Genomic DNA, 17,640 nt, shown 5'->3' with positions numbered 1-17,640 from the left:
ACCTTTCTAAGCACCTGTCATAGTTTCTCATCATATCTCTCTTGCTCATTTAGTACATTTTCAGATATAAAGAATAATATGCCAATAATGTCTACATAAGGCAGAGGATCATTACCTGAGTGGATAACATGGCAACATGGAGGAACTCCCCACTTGCCCCTTGTTTCACAGGAACAGGAAAGAAAGCCGCCTCTGAAGAGAACAGAGTCTCCCCCTGCTCAGATAGGGTAATGAGATTTGTAAGAACATTTACTAGGTAAAGAGAATCAAGGTGTAAAGTGAGTATTGTGTATGATAAAATAAGGACCACATCAGGTTATCAAAAAAACATTTCCTAATTTAATTTAATGGAAGCTTTAAATATAACTTTTTTTTAAATTGTACAGAACTAGATTTAGGCTAAGAATTTTAACGGAAACCATTATTTTGTGTTTATTGTGATACACAAAGTATATCTAACTATAAGGCAAGGACTGCCTATAAGGACTATTTTGAAGGTTAGAAAGAAATATGGGTTTGAATTTAGAAAAATAGTTCTTTGTTTCATTTACAGTAGTAAAGTAATTTGTAACATTGGCTGTGGGAACAAGTGTCTATTATAACGTGTAGGCAGTACTGCTGCCTCTCAAAGGGACATTCAGTTGAACATTTATTAATATTGCAACAGATTTTGCATAACCCTTTATTTAATCAGTAGTCCCAGTCTGATAGGTTCAAAAAGTATGTTTGGAAATCCAGAAAGGCTTGCTAATGTTTATTAAGATACTTTGAGGAAAAGAAATAATAAATAAATAAATACTGTAAAGATAACATTGAGCTGATGTCACAGATGAGAACCACATGCAGAACAACCTTGGAAAGAGTACATGTTGTGCATATAGTGGATATAGAGCATTAAATAATATAATATACTCAGAATTGCCACCTTTTCGGTTTTGACCAGAACAGTTCAGTTTTTGTTAGGGCTGTTCAGATCACAATTGCCTGTTTGGCTTTTGCAGAGGCCTAAGGTGGCAACCCTGGACATAGGGTGTAATACTTGCAATACCAGACACTTAGTGGCCGGTGAACCAACGTTAATATATTTTGTTCACAAATCATATTTTGTAAGCTATATAAATCGTGGATTATACCAATTACTCAAAACCACAAAAAAATCGTACTTTATTAAATGTAAAAAAACAAACATAAAAAACACTAATACAAAGCTTTGCCATTTAAAATCTGTCAAGGTCACATAGATGTCAATGGGAGCTGTTTTTATCCATTGACCATTGTTCTTTAATTTGGGCTTTTAGAGATTTTTTTGGGGGGGTTGCTAGTAACTGCACAAAAAAATTTAGGAATTAGTGGGTTTCTCTGTCTTATTCAGATGGTTCTGCATTTTTTCCCCTTAGTGTTTTTATATTAGGCTGTTTTACTTGGCATTCTTGGTTTTAGATAAAATTATTTTTTTTGTGATTTAAGAAAGCTCTAAAACCATTAAAATGAGAATGTTGATAAATAGGCCCCTTAGAATGATTTTTACTAGTAATGTGTAACATAGGTGGAGGGGTAGGGAAAGTCTGGTGTTTATTAAATGTCCGGGAATGTACAAGTTTAAAGTATTTCCTACTTTTGTGTAACTCATTGGCTCTGCAGACTATTACAGACTATTCCGTGTTGAAATTCAGCTCTTAGTTACCAGGAGCGTAATTATGGTAACTGGGGGGGGGGGGGGCGCTGCCGCCTGAGGCGAGTGCCTCAACTCGCCTCATTGGTGGAGCGCCCCTGCTCATACACAATTATACTACAAACAGTAAACAAAACCCATTAAACCCTATTCCATGTAGCAACAGACTGTTGGGCGCAATAATTCGCATGCCAAAGCATGCAGGCAATAATGCACAGGCACTATTTGACTTCTTTAAATTAGCAGAATTGCTTGACATATCTCAAAGCACATATGATAATTACTGTACCTGGATAGTTATCCACACATCAGATGAGGATCTGTACTTCTAAACACACAATAAGCAATGCTGTTACAATCTCAGCTATTAGGCATAGCATGCACACAGATTTCTGTCCTATGGAACACTGGTGGCGTCCAGCCTCTTGCTTACAATAAAGACTTTGCTTGTGTCATTCTCCTTGGTATAACCATGGGTGAGGTTTTTCCTCTGCTGATAATGAAGGCAATGGGCTAATGGTTCTGTGGATGGCAAACCTGATAGCAGATTATCTGCTGGTGATAATGAAGAAAATTAGCTGTTGGCCAGTAGTAATTATGATTTTCAGTGAACAAAAAAAAACAGATTTGCAGAGGCAGTACAATCTATCATACAAATGATTTGACCAAAAATGTTAAGTAGGTGTTTTGTTTCATGGTCTTTCCCCCAAATAAGTAGCTACTTTGGGAACATGTCCAAACTGGACAACAAGTTATCCCTTTTGGATAATGGGAGTCACTGTGAGTATGGCAACCCTGTCTGACTGTATAAGGGTGAAGACACACATGGCAATTCATCGCTGCAACAAAACTGAGGCAATTAATTACCATACCGGAAACGACATGAAATTCACAAATTGCCATGTGTGTCTACGCCCTTTAACATGGACAGGTGTGACCAGAATGCTTTTTTTTTTTTTACCAGATAAGGATTTTTTCCCATAATTTGGATCACCATACCTTAAAACTACTAAAAAACATTTAAACATTAAATAAACCTTGCAGGATTGCTTTGCTAAAAAATGTAATTGGGGAGCTTAATTACCATCTTATTATTAAGTAGAAAAATTAATTTAAAAACATCAGAATTATTTATATGAAATAGAGTCTATTGGAGATGAATTTTCGGTAATTCAGAGCTTTCTGGATCAGGTCCAGAACTAGGGGTAGGCAGAAGAGGCATGTGCCTAGGGTGCAAAGGTAGAGGGGTGCCAGGCCTTCCCCTAGTAAAGATCCTTGTGTTCCCAACAGCAATTGCTGTATGGACAGTGTGTGCGCTTTTCTGCACATACGCATCCCTGATGCATTCTGCAGTACATGCTCATGCGACAAGGAGGGGCAACATAGTCGACTGGGTTGCCAAGGGTGCCTGGCCGGCTTGGCCCGGCACTGTTCTGGATAATGGGTTTAAGGTATGGGATCCCATTCCTGTTCTATTCATCGATGTAGATTTAGTTGATTGATTGTTGATTGAATTGTCATTATTATGATCAGATTATAGGTTGGGTGAAATGAATGCAGAAATAAAGATATTATGGAGGGATCTTTAATTTTCTTAAACAAGTGTATGTAAATATTGGGTGTCATTTTTGAAGCAAGAGCCAAGTACTCCATTTGGTGCTGCTTGACTGTTTGATAAATAGGAAGTGTGGAAAAAAGAATGCACATTAATGCTCTGTACTTGTGCCTCTAATAAATGACCCCAACTCTGTATACTGTACTATATACCACTCATATTCTATAAGTGGTTGCAGGGTAGTAATTTGCCCTTATAATACCAGTTCTTGTTGCAGATAATCTTCCCCTCTCTAAGGAAAGCTTAGTGGCAGAAGATTGCCCCTTAGGAGCGATTTCTGCTGTCATGGCAGACAATCACAAGCAGAGCGAGACACTGAATAGCCCAGCTGCCTCTGCTTCAGAACAGTTCCCAGGATAGCATTAATTGCTAAAGGCAGTGCATAAACAAAATGGTGCATTTCTATGTGTAAGAATAACAGCTATTCCGCAAGGGCATGTGATGAAAAGGAAAAATTTACCTCTATACAGGCTCCTGTAGTTGCATCACAAAAAGTGAGGACAGAGAGATTCTGGGATCGATTTAACCATTTCACAGCAAGCCGAGTATTTGTAACCCAAATTACCATGATAATATAGAACTCCCTAAAAGAAAATATAGATAAAGCTGTAGATACGACTTAAATTGATACAATAATGGAGACATTCAAGCAAAGCTTTGATATAAAGTACATTTAACTTACAAATTAAAGTGGGTTTGTGCATGGTAAGTTTCTCGATCCTAATTACATGAAAGGAAAAAAGCTTCTCTTGTACTTCACAAGGTACGTCGTAGTATATTGTGTATTCCAATACCGACTGTAATACTTGCAATACCAGGCATTTAGGAGCTGATTTACTACTTTTAGTACTACTACCTTTGTACTACATTTGTTTTCAAGAATGTTGCACTAAAAATTTTGGATTATGCTAACTACTCTAAACTGCGAAAAATGCATAATTGATTAAATGATAATAAAAAAACACTAATACAAAACTTTGCCATCTAAAAGCTGGAAAGATTACAGGTCTCTATTCCTAGCATAAGTGCTAAATTGCACAAGTTCCAGTATTAACCAATCAAGCATGCAATCAGATGCTATCTAGTTAATTTCCCATTGTCCTGTTTATAGACTGCTGGGGGGGAGGGGTGCTATCACTACAACTTGCAAAGCAACAGTAACGAGGAATTGAAGATTTTCAGAGCACAAGTCACATGACTGAGGGCACCTGGAAATCTATGTCCAGCCCCATGTTAAAAATATGGTTTGCTCTTTTGAAAAAAAACAGCTTTCAATGCAGAATACAGCTGAAGGAGTACTATTAACTGATGCATTTTGTAAAAAAACATGTTTTACCATGACAGAATCCCTTTAATTAGTCAGAGTTACCCTGCCTTTTGCTGAAAGGCCTCGGGTCTCTGTGGTTCATAATGGAGTTCAGAGACAAGTGTCGTGCTGAATTTAAGAGGGGTAGGCATGGGGAAGCATTTAGGTTTCCCACCTTCCACCCTATACCACTTCCTTACTTTCTTATAGGTAAGTACAGGGCTGCATTGCACTAGGGTTGCCACCTTTTCTGGAAAAAAATACAGGCCTTCCTATATATTTATCTTTTTTCCCGATTAATAACATTGGGATCAACTATAATTTTTACCGGCCAGGCCGGTAAAATACCAGCCAGGTGGCAACCCTACATTGCGCCCACCCTCACTGTTCTCTGAACTTTGCTGTATTTTTTTAATGTGGTATGAAGTGCAGACTGTGGAAATTCCCATGATGCAAGTGCTTTAAGAATAAGCACTAAATGGTATGATTTTGACCCTTTCAGTGCTCCTCCTCTGGCCAGGGAATACATAAATGCCCCCTATGATGATTTCTACATTTCATTTTGCTGCTGCAGGTACCATAAGTCTTAGGGCTCAACTCCACGGGCGTCTTTCATCAGATGAGGTCGGAATGACATAACGCAGGAGACAAGACGGATGTAGTCACAGGCGTCCAAATAGAATGGAGTGAACGAAAAGTCGCAGGTAAAAACTCCATTCCGTATGACACGACTGTGGGATGTGAATGCAGAAAGCTGCGTCTTCATCCGAAAGTCTTATCTTGTGGAGTTTTTACCTGCAACTTTTCGTTCACTCCCATTCGATTTGTGTTTATTGCTGAAAATAATTACAAATGATTTTCATAATCACTATAAATTATTGTAACCTGTGCACACACCCATGGATTTCTCTTGTGCTCAGAATCAGGTCTTCTTTGGCACTTGCACCTGTTATATCTGTAGATGAGGTTGAAAGAATTCTCATGTCCTTTAAGTTCAAACATTGTGTTGTAAGTGAACCAAGTGCTAATTGTACCTGTATTGAAAAGTATCCGGAAGAAGCAGCTCAAGTGTGTGGGATGGGCCATACAAGTTAACAACAAGGACTTTCACTGTGGGAATATGCTGTCCGGCCTAAAAAGAACAAGAGGAGGTGGTGCAAAATAAAGGACATAACTGACAATTAAGTGATTCAGTATCATTCTGTATGAGTAAAGACTCAGTATTGTATTGCTAATGTTTACTAACATTAGATTTGTGTTAAACAGAAGCCTACACCTATATTCCTTTTCATGTGGTTTATTTCTCCACTTTCTTCATTGTTTTGTTTTAGTGTCAGCTGATATTGGTACTTTACCAAATTCTCTTCATTTTATTTACTGTGGAAGCGAGACCAAAGCAATGTATCAAAAGGTGAGTTTTGCCTTTAATTTCTCCTTAATAGGAGTTGTAAGCCGCAAAAGAGATGTGACTAAACATAGAATGGTTTCTCTGTTTAAAGCTGTCTGGCCCTGGAAGCTATAGGGTTCTTGAAGGAACAGCCAGACGATCCGTTCCAGTGGTCCAGCTCACATGTTGGAGCTCACTTTCCACAGGAAGGCTGACCTGTAGAAAGGTATTTAACAGTAGTGGAAAGTTTAGGCAGTTAGAAAGTTAGAGTCTTAAGTGATGGAGGGAAGTCAGAAGGGTTTAGTGAGAAGCCTGCCTGAATGTTCCAAAGAGTAGAAGCCACCCTGAATAGTGAGATCCTCAGAGAGGGCAAAGGTTTTGAATGCGTTATGTTGAAATGCCTATGAACTGTGTTCCTGTGACTTTTATGTTAAGAAAAGTTTGGTGAAATAAACCTATGTTTTTACCTGAAGACCTGGTGTCCCAGTCTTTTGGCTCCTGATCCTACACTTACCTGCCTACCATTGCTAATTTCTCCTGAAAACTATATGCTCAGCTTGTTACAATACCTATTTTGTATGTATGCATCTATCTCTCTATCTCTCTCTCTATGGGGCAAATTCACTAAGATTCGTAGTTGCGCCAGCGTCCGCTTCGCCGCACTTGGCCAGGCGTATTTTCGCCAGCGCTACGCAAATTCACTAAAATCTGAAGTTACACTCAGGGGAAGCGTAAGGTTGCAAAGTTGCGCTAGCATTAATTCGCCAAGCAAAGCGAAGTTACGCTAGCGATGCTTAATTTGCATACGGCGCCAAATTGAAGTTACAATGGAGGTATATGTAGCAGCACTACACAAGCCTGGGAAACCTTCAAAACAGCAAATAAGATTTTTATTTTGCCCTACACATGTGCCCACTGTATAGTTAAGTTGCCATGAGTTAGGAAATGTAGGGGGGGAAGGAGGGTAGCCCCAAAAAATTTTTCGATCTTTTTCAGCCTATCACCCATATAAAAAGAAAAAACGCCAGCGTTTTTTGGGACTTAGAAAATTTTTAACTTTTTTTGAAGCAATCCCTATCTACTCTATTGCACTTCGCCTGGTCTGAGGTGGCGAAGGAAGTCTGGTGTAAAAGGTAGCGTTCAGAATAATCAGTGAATTTGCGTAGTTACGTCCGTTGCGCAAATTAGCCAGGTGTAAGGGTGCGAAGTAACACTAGCAAATTTACGCCAGCGTCCGTTAGTGAATCGGCGAATTAACGGAAATGCGCTACGCTTCCGAATTAACGCTAGCGTTAGGCGCTTCGTCGTTTAGTGAATTTGCCCCTATGTATATTGATTCTTCTGTATACAGTTCTATACAGTTTGGCCTGGCTTTGAGAAAAGTGCAGACAGGGTGACACATAAATAGATACAGAGTTATAAACATGGCTAAGATTTAATTATTACTTCTACTATTAATATTATTATAATTATTATTATTATTATTAATAATAATAATAATAATAAAAGAGAATACACTTGTGCGGGAAGTAGCAGGTCTTATCACTTTTTGGTTAAACAGAGACTCATTCTGATTATTAATGGAGGTCACTTTAGCTTATGATGTATCTGAGCAAATGAGAATTCTTCAGAGAAATCCACTTCCTATAGGTACCAAACCTGAGGAGCAAGCTTGATGAGACCTGCTTTACTGGCCATAAAAATGAGAAAAGCTTAAATATTATATGAGAAGGCCCCTCATGTTAAACAATAAATGGCAATATTGTTCTGAACTAATTGCTCCCAGTTGAATAGTAAAAAATGCAAGCTCTGCATGGGGCATTCCACAGTTTAACTGAACTGAGGTTCCAAACTCCATTAGTCTTTTGAATAACAAAGTTACATGGAGGCAATTTCAGTTGAAATATTGCATGGGATATTGAAAACTAAAAGAAGAAGGAAATAAAGAGCGGTTATATATGAGACAATGAAATGACAGACCTTAGGGTAGGCGTATTTTCTGCTGGCGGGGTAGTCAGAAGCCAAGAAATATGTCAGTTCCATTTTGGGTACAAGGGTGTTGTTGATAGAGAGATAGGCAAGTCGTGTTCCGTCTGGAGACCACCAGTGAGCAGCATACGAATGCAATACTTCCTCTGCGATAAACATCACAAATATTTTCTGAACTACAGATCTGCTGCATTATGGAAAATAAAGATGCTAAGTGCGCTTGGAATTGCATTTTGCTCACTGCACTTGTGGATGTAAATCAGTCCTCTATTGTGTTAGCCTTAAAAACATGTAACATGAAATATTTGTAACGTGTAACATGTTAAGCATGTAACATCCAGTAACATCTAGTTATGCCACTGACATTACATGTTAAATATGTTGCGTGTGTTATACATTACATGTAATGTCAGTGGCGTAACTAGATGTTACTGGGCCCCACAGTAACTTCATTTTAGGGCCTCCAACTTTTTTTAGGGGTTGTCCTATTTTACCAATATATATTGACATTGCTAATTAGTTAGGGCCCCTATACCTGGTGGGCCTCCCTGCAGCCGCAGGGTTTGCCTCCTCTGTAGTTACACCCCTGTGTTACGTATAAATTGTAGCATTCCAACTAATGTGTGCTAACAGAGAAGATTGTGGATCCTGAACTAACATGGGGCTAGGGCTGCAGGCACTGGGGTGAGGCTGTGACTGGAAAGAATGGGCCAAGTCATAGGAAAAACCAGACGTGTTTCTCATTTATGTGTATAGTGCTGCAAAAAGAGACTAGAAACTGTCTGGCATATACATTCCTATCTACTCATGTCAACACTTCAGAATGAACCATTTCCAACCAATCTAAGTATCACATTGCTCTGTAAATTTTGTAGAAACGTCAGCTCCCCGTGTTCTTGTCACTCTTATGTTATAAGCTGTAGTTTGTTAACACATGTAGAACCAGCAGTTCATACTTCTCCACCTTATTCCTAACCTTGATAAGTCCAGTCAGCGATGCCATTGAGGACAGTCTCTGAGTCTCCAGATGAAGTGAGCCGGAGGGCAGGGGCTGAAGCGGACTGTTGATAGTAAATATCATTTTCAAAGATGAATACCTGGGAGAAAGGAGCACACAATTATTGGGCATTTATATGGGGGAACATAAATGGATCCTAAAACGTTTACAGCTCCCATACAATGATAAATCATTGTCCAGCACCATTGCTCAGCCTGACTGAATGTAATAAAGCTTAGATATAATGCATTGTATCCTGGGGTGGCATGATTTTAGGGGCAGCATGCAGCTGCAGTTATAACCTGGGGTCTAATAAGCACAGGTACTGATGTAGTTTAGGTGGGAGCAGCGGGGTCTGTTGGGGAGGGGCAATTAATTAAACTAATTAAAAACTCAGAAAACAGGCACCTGATTGGTTGCTATAATTTACTATACCTGGAGCAAACTTTGCATTTCCTTTTAGAATAAATTGTACACAACTTATTTTTATTAACACAAAATGCATCAGTTAATATAGCTCCTCCAGCAAAATCCTGCATTGAAATCCATTTTTCAAAAGAGCAAATTTATTTTTTTCTATTTAATTTTGACATTTTGCATGGGTCTAGATATGCTCTTAGTTTCTCAGGTGCCCTCAGCCATGTGACTTGTGCTCCCATAAAAGTCAGTCACTCTTTACTGCAAGTTGGAGTGACATTACCCCCTCCCCCAGCAGTCTATCAACAGAACAATATGAAGGTAACAAGATAACAGTTTCCTGATACCTGCACTGCAAAAATGCTCCCCTGGCCCGCCAATGGTTAGATGTGAGAATCACACCCAAAGTTAAACACCCACAGGGTGTGGCTGAGCATCGCTGGAGTGGGCAGAAGTGGAAGGAACCATTTATAACAGAAAGCAGGCTTCTGAAAGGCACCTAGAGTAAACTTCATTTGGTCACAGTTTGAGTGTAAATTCATATTTAACATATGTATTCACTGATATAGATTCAATTCAGCCATTTTCTAATGAAAGATCTATTACTGGTCTAGTTTACTGATATTTTGTACCTTGGTTTTTATATTATATTCTAAAGCACTGTGCCAACTGGCAAGGCAGCACCTGGATAGCAGAAGTCTTGTTTGTCAGGGATCCTCTCAATTTAACTTCAAAATTGCTGAACATTGCAGAATAAGATGAAAATCTAATGAATAGCATTGGATCCAATTAAGCTAATTCACTTGAACTTTTTGGCAATTCTTCCTATGATGCATTACAGCTGGGTGAAAAGGAGAGATGGATCCCAATATACGTTAGTAATACATCACGAAGGGGACAATTATTTATGGCCGCATTGTCATAAGTTTGCCTGCAGGCTATTCTGTTCATGAGAGGAAGGAAAAGAAAAGCTACACAGATTTCCAGCTATAAAGTTATTCATAATTATTTTTAAGGGAAACTATAACTTCATTTGATATTTTCTCTATGGATTTGCCAACTAGAAATATTAAAAGGGTGGTTAATTTTTAGTATGTTACTAAATGGCTAATTCCAAGCAACTTTTAAATTGGCCTACATTTTTTCTCTTTTTTTTTTTTTTTATAGTTTTTGAATTATCTGCCTTCTTCTGTGACTCTTTCTTTTAAATGGGGGGCACTGACCCCATCTAAAAAAACAAAGACTCTGTGAGGCTATAAATGTGTTATTGCTGTTTTTTTATTACTCATGTTTATATTCAGGCCCTCTCCTATTCATATGCCAATTTCTTATATAAAATAATTGCATGGTTGCTAGGGTAATTTGGACCGTACCAGATTGCTGAAATTGCAAACTGGAGAGCTGCTAAAAAAACCCATAAATAACTAAAAAAAAAAAAAAACAATAAAAAATGAAAACCAACTGCAAATTGACTCAGAATTATACCCTCTATATCATAATCAAAGTTCATTTAAAGGTGAACATCCCCATTAAGGAGCTTTGTTTTCCCCAGTGGCATAAGACAGTCAGCCAGGCCCCCAAGTATTACTCATTTATAATATAAGCTAATAACCACACTCACAGGTCTTTCTTAATAGTGAAAAAAGCGAAAAAGTTTATTCAACGTTTCAGCCTCTGTTTGCAGCAGGCCTTCTTCAGGAATTTGAAAGATATATATATATATATATATATATATATATATATTTATATATATATATATATCCTTATAGACCCACCACTTGACTTCCATGGGGTCCCCATGATGCATATTGCAGTGAGGTTTCATTTTTCCCAGGAGGATTCAAGTCCCAGAGTTCTCTGTAAATGAAAAATCTAGTATTATTACTGGATAATTAGATTACTATATATATCTAGAAATCATTATTTAAAGGAAAAATCTGCCATTTTATAACAAATATCATGGCATGAACTGTGAATTATTTAGAGCTGTTTTACTGCTTGCAAATAATAATACGGGATATATAGTATTTTGGCAGGGGAGCAATATAAACAAATCACTATGAAAGGTTTTTCTCGTATTTCTAAATAGGGATGTAGCGAACTGTTCGCCGGCGAACTAGTTCGCGCGAACTTCGACTGTTCGCGTCCGCCGCAAGTTCGCGAACGTCGCGCGACGTTCGCCAATAGGCGTTCGCGTCAAAATCGGTCGCCCATTCGACCATTCGATCGCTAAAATCGAACGATTTTCGTTCGATTCGAACGAAAATCGTTCGATCGAACGATTAAAATCCTTCGATCGTTCGAATCGAACGATTTTCGGATGATCGAAGTTCGCGAACAGTTCGCGAACAGTTCGCAAATTTTGCCGGTGTTCGCGAACGGCGTTCGCGAACACATCGGCGGCGGTTCGCTACATCCCTATTTCTAAACACTGCTGTTAAAACTGAACTGAATTAACAGCACATATTTACAAGGTCTCAGAGAGAACTCAATGACAATGGCCCTGTTGGCAAAAGAAAGAAGAATTGGCATGGCCCAGCAGCCATTAGAAAAGATAAATAGCTAACAAGATGGAGTGGACATGATTCATTTACTGACAATTATGACACTTGTAAGAACATGTTTTATGCACTTGCAGCAAGAAGAATGCATTAGAAGTGGCATGGTCACTAGCACAGCTCATAAACTGGAAATTACATTTCCTTTCCATAAAAAAGGTGCTCATGCATAGCCGGAGGGTCTCACCTTGTCCGGATATTGTACACGGAGTAGGAAGCTGTAGCGGCCACTCCTGAAATCTGCAGCATGACCAGAGAATCACCCATCAGATGTCAGAACTTTCAGGTTTCATTGCATAGAAATTGTTAGTTGAAAACCACAATTGTAATCAGGGTCAAAGGAAAAAATACTGCAGTCAGTTTCTGCCACTGATAAAGGCTGTGCTCAGTGGATTACATTCTATATTTCTGCTGGAAGCACTGAAAAAATGAATGATTCCTAGAAGGGTGGGATTTCTGGTTACATGTTTCATTAGTCAGTGAATTTGGGAATTGCTGCAGCATTCAACTTGATTTATTAGAACAGAACATAAGGTTTTTTTCCTGTGATTCCAACTCATTACTGTTGGATTAAATGATGTTCTTTCAAAGTATTGCCATCTCAGAAATATTGTTGTGTCGCTTCCTGGAATCTATAATGAGCTAATATCGGTACAGATCTAACTTTGCCCATTTTATACACTTTCTAGGTGATCTTACCTGGTATAAAGAAACGTTTTGTGGTCTTCACTCGTATCAGTACTCTTCTGTGCTGCACCCAGAACCACTGCATTGTCCTGGGTGCAGGAACGCACAGGCCCAGACTGGCAATCTGCCCATTTGGGCAAATGCCTATGGGTTGCTCTATTTATTGTTAAGTGGGTCACCAAAGGGACCAGCTGAAGGGAAACTGCGAAAAGACCCAAAGTGAGGCTGATGAAAAGAACCGAATTAAAGCTGCTGAAAAGTACAGAAGTGAAGCTGTTAAAAAGAACCAAAGCCACCGAAAGGAGCCAAAGCTGCCAAAATGAGGCAAAGAAGAAGCTACAGAGGAGAAGAAAGGAAGAAGACTTCCTGCAAAATGGTGAGTTTTCACTGAACATCCATGGTCTTTTTTTTAAACTCAATGGCCACCAATGTTTTTTTTAAACTTTTATAGGGGGAAGAGTCCTGACCACCAATTTTTATAAAAACTTGTATAAGGGGGGAGAGCCCTGATCACCAGTGTTACTTTTGTTACTATTATGGGGGACCCTAGTCACCAAAGGTGTATTAAACTTTTATGGATAACAGCCCTGACCACCAATGTTTTGTTTTCAACTTGGGGCCCTGGCCATCAATGTGTTTTTTTAGTTTTTTTTTGGGGGGGGGGGGGCTTGGCCAGCAATGTCTCATGTTTATATGTTGGCTGCTTTGATTTTTTGCCAGGGTTGCTTTTTACTCCCAATCCCACTCCCTGGGAACACGGTTCAGATTTCGGCACCTATTATTATTATCCTTTATTATTATCCTTACATAGTGACAACACAATTGCTTGAAGTCTAAGGTCCCTATCATATTCAGTCACTAGGGTCAATTTCATTAGGAATCCATTAACCTGTCAGGATCTGGAGAAAACCCACACAGTAGATAAAAACTCCTTGTGCCCAGGTTGGAATTGATCCTGCTACCCTAATGAAGATAACCGGAATCAACTAATTCAGAAATTTTATTCACAGCAACAATAATGTGTTTGTTTAACCTTATATAATAAAACAAAAGGCTCACACTACCGAAAAACAAGACGGAAGGCCACCGTGGAACTTGGTGCAACCCTGTGCAGCATCTAAAACTCAGAATTTGAAAAATATAACAGGCAGTTTCTATTAATACTAATGGAAAACTCCTCTGCCAGAATACATCCCATGTGCAATTAGCGTAAGCACATCTAACATTGGTTTGTGCTTTGTTGGATCACTATTGATTAAATGAGAGAAGTTAGTGTTTTTTTCCTGAATGCATGCATTACACTCAGGCAATCTCATTTATTGATACAATATATTAGAAACATTATAAAAGGAAGGGGATTGTTTGTGGGATTAATGATCAGATAACAGAGTCCAAGCTTGGCTTTCGCTGCCATAAGTCCCATCAATTATTATCCTGCAGTGTATATACAATTTGCCCTGTGCTTGCAGCTACATCTCCTATTCATAAATCACAAAGGCGGCAGTGAGTTTGCACACACCCTGTCTCTATAACTCTAGCAGAAGGTAAACGAGCAAAAACAATTATGTAGGTTGAACTCCTCAACATGTATGCCCTAGAGATGCTATAAATCTGCTTGATGTGAGTTACAATGTACATTATGTAGGGCAGCATTTCCTATTCCATTGTGCTCTGTGCATCTCTTTGGAACCGTTATCCCTTAACTCTGACTTGCCAATTCATATTATGGACAGGCCTGGACTGGGAGTCAAAATAGGCCCTGCCATTCCAAGTACACAGAGGCCCAAATAGCCCCCTACCAGCCCACTATATGGTAAATTTCTATGGAACCATACAGCAGCCCCTCTGGCATTTGCCAGAACCCACAGATTGCCAGTCCGGGCTTGATTATGGATACACATTCAAATATGTTTCATGTCTGAATTTTGCTTTTATTAAGCCAATTCAGGTTTAGCTAAAAGAGTAAATAAGTATTCTCAATGAATCAGCACAAGATGGCTGCCCTTCCCATAATAAAACAGCCAACAGATTTGGGAGCAGACAATACAGGTGAAGGTTCCCTTTGGTATCCTCAAAAATAAACCCACAGAAATGCATAGAAAGTAGTAAATGCAAGTCATACATTCCCTTTGTTCACTGATTAAGAGCAAGGTGCAAAGTGTCTAAGGGGTAACAGTTGTGTTATGTTTTAATGCTTATTTTCAGCCTCTAAATGAAGATAATGAAGAAAATGTGTGGGTGTTCCACTATAGGAACTAGAGGGAAAGTTCCAGAGAAAAGGGAACAACCAGATGAATATAAACAGTGGGGAACAGTCAATGCTTTCATTGGACAGATAGGAACACTAGGAGCCAAGAACCATGTCTGGTAGCAGTTACAATGGTAAAGGGATATAACATTTTGAGAATGCTAAGATTTACTTTTTTCTGTGAATTACATGAGTGTGGGTAAATAAATAACTACCTAACTGCCAGTGATGGGTGGCTCCTTGCCAATATTGTATTATGTGTACATACAGCATTTTCTGTGTGACCCACATATGATTATGTGAACTAGTATCAAGTTGTATGCTCACCTAGTGCTCAGCTTCCATTCTAAGTACTATATTGGCTTATTTAAAGGGATAAACTTAAGTCAGTGGGGCTCATTTATCAACACTGGGCAAATTTGCCCCTGGGCAGTTACCTGTAGCAACCAATCAGTGATTAGCTTTTTAAAGCCAGCTGCAAGTAGAACAATGAATGCAGCAATTTGATTGGTTGCCATGGGTTACTGCCCATGGGCAAATTTGCACAGTGTTGATAAATGAGCCCCAGTGTCGGACTGGGACACTAGGGGCCCACCCAAAAACCTTTGACTAGGGGCCCACCAATTAATCTTAGACCAGGGACCCATTCTTAGTACTATTATTCTTCCTCTCCTCACTCAACCTCTATTCTTCTAGTCTCTTTTCTTTACATACTATAATACTATAACCTGTTATTCCATCTATTTAACCACTTTGTTCGCATAAAAATAGGGAATGGCCATGAAATAGGACCAATGTCTTTTCCTGGTATCCCGGTGGGCCAGTCCAACACTGACTTAAGTCACTATTTACTGCTGCTCTACAAGTTGGAGTGATCCCCCCAGCAGCTCATCAGCAACCTATCAACAGAACAATGGGAAGGTAACCACATAGCAGCTCCCTGAAACCTCTGCTGAAGGGTTCAGTGCCTCCATGGGCTAATAGTACTTATACTACTGCCCTGAATTTTAGCAAGTTGGTGAACAGACAAAACTGACTATACTGCCTCCTGATAAGTTAGGGTGGCTTCAGGCATTTCTCTGCCAGCTAAAATACACTATGGAAAAACCCTGCCATGTCCCATTAGCCTCAATCAGCTTGTACAATAAAGTATATATATATATACACAGTATGCACTTGTAAATAATGGTACATTAGCTTCTATCAATAACTAGTGGCACCCAAAATACATTAAATGCAATGAGAACCAATTGGAACCTTAGCCCCATATACAATAAATACCCTGAGAGGCAGTGGGAGTGTTAGGCCCAAATACATGAAAGGCTGACCCCCAGGCCCCCTTACCCTTAACAAAAACATGTTTCCTGAAGGCTGGAGAAGATATGAGAATTGCATTGTCAGAAATGATTTGCATTGCTAAATGTACTAGAACTCTCTATCCTCACCTAGTGGTAGACATGAGAATAGCACCCAAGCAATAAAAACAGTGCACAACTTTGGTCGTATTGAAGTACAATAAAAAGGGGAGAAACAATAGCTGGCTCAAAGCAATTCCATCCTGAAGTGCTGGCTCCTTACCAAAGCTCAGAATCAGGCAAAATGCACTGAGATGGCTGCCTCCACACCAATATTACAGCTAAAAAAATACATTTGTTAGTTTTTAAATGGTAGAGTGAATTATTTGCAATGTAAACAGTGTAATTCCGAAATCATTACAGAATGCCTTTAACAATGAGGGTGAAAAGGGATGAAGGTGAGCTGAGGAAGACTAGAAGGATAAGGCACAATGCCACCCAGTACTGACTTTAATGGCAATTGCCTGTCACTGTTGGTTTCTAGACTGAAAACAAGCATCCCCATAAGGATGCAGTGTCGGACTGACCCACTGGGATACCAGGAAAACTCCGGGTGGGCCCAGGGGTCAGTGGGCCCTCATGCTGCTAAACGTTTGGCCTATTTCATGGCCATTCCCCATTTGTATGGCTAAATAGATGGAATAATAGATTATAGTATGTAAATAAAAGAGACTAGGAGAATAAAGTGTGTATAGTAAAACACCTGCCAAGGCCGGGGCCGGTATTACAAATTTACCACCAATGTAGCTGCCGGTAAATTTGTAAAACCCTTAACTAGACTCCTTGGCCCACCCCCAATCCCCTGGTAACATAACTTGTGTCCTCCTCCTGGCAATCTCTGTGACGCAGCCCAACGCCCTTTTACATTACAGCCCACCACCCACCAGCCTGTAAAAATCTTAGGGAAAGGGTGGCAACCCTACTTTTTTTTTAGAATCCGAATATCAGGAAAGGGGGTCTGGCCCGGCCGTGGCCCATGAGGGTTGGGGCCACTGGATTTTTTCCCGGTGTCCCGCTGGCCCAGTCTGAGCCTGCATTGCTCTGCCTATGGTAAGATTGGTAGATCACTTGAAAAAATGTGCTGCCACATTTCTAATAAGATTGCTGGGCTGCACACATTGCAAACAGAGTTTATTTCAAACTGAACACAATCATTTCACCCCTTCTACATAGATTTTATAATACTAAAAATGGGTTAAAGTGATACTGACACTAAAAATGTTATTTTAAAATATAAATTTACATGAAAATTTACATATAGGTCATGTTTTTCGCTGATAGTTCTGCTTTTGTAGTAATTGTTGCTTGAAGTTCCTAAACCTGACTGTTTTGCCAACCTGACTGTCCCTTCTCAACTTGTCAGTTATAGTTTCTAATGCTAACGGACTACTGAAGCTCAAATATGGCAG

General features: G+C 39.3%; 1 protein-coding gene across 2 annotated transcripts in view; it reads right to left on the bottom strand.

The window, feature by feature from the left end:
- Nucleotides 1-128: 128 nt before the first annotated feature.
- The window catches only part of LOC108708992 (inactive dipeptidyl peptidase 10), a 33,858-nt gene continuing 16,346 nt past the window's right edge, over nucleotides 129-17,640 (bottom strand). Inside the window, exons 6-13 of one of the 2 annotated variants that reach the window (XM_041584377.1) lie at nucleotides 12,129-12,181; nucleotides 11,159-11,240; nucleotides 8,946-9,066; nucleotides 7,961-8,115; nucleotides 5,628-5,725; nucleotides 3,748-3,871; nucleotides 1,962-2,227; nucleotides 129-214 (exon numbers count right to left, since the gene is read on the bottom strand). In XM_041584377.1, the coding sequence (XP_041440311.1) occupies nucleotides 2,186-2,227; nucleotides 3,748-3,871; nucleotides 5,628-5,725; nucleotides 7,961-8,115; nucleotides 8,946-9,066; nucleotides 11,159-11,240; nucleotides 12,129-12,181 (675 nt within the window). In that variant the 3' untranslated portion in view covers nucleotides 129-214; nucleotides 1,962-2,185. The remainder of the gene's footprint in view (nucleotides 215-1,961; nucleotides 2,228-3,747; nucleotides 3,872-5,627; nucleotides 5,726-7,960; nucleotides 8,116-8,945; nucleotides 9,067-11,158; nucleotides 11,241-12,128; nucleotides 12,182-17,640) is intronic. The other variant, XM_041584378.1, reaches the window with a different exon arrangement.

The sequence above is a fragment of the Xenopus laevis genome, chromosome 2S, assembly GCF_017654675.1.
Source record: "Xenopus laevis strain J_2021 chromosome 2S, Xenopus_laevis_v10.1, whole genome shotgun sequence".
Classification (NCBI taxonomy): domain Eukaryota; kingdom Metazoa; phylum Chordata; class Amphibia; order Anura; family Pipidae; genus Xenopus; species Xenopus laevis.
The sequence above is the reverse complement of the archived record's forward strand: the minus strand, read 5'-3'. Positions and strand labels throughout refer to the sequence as shown.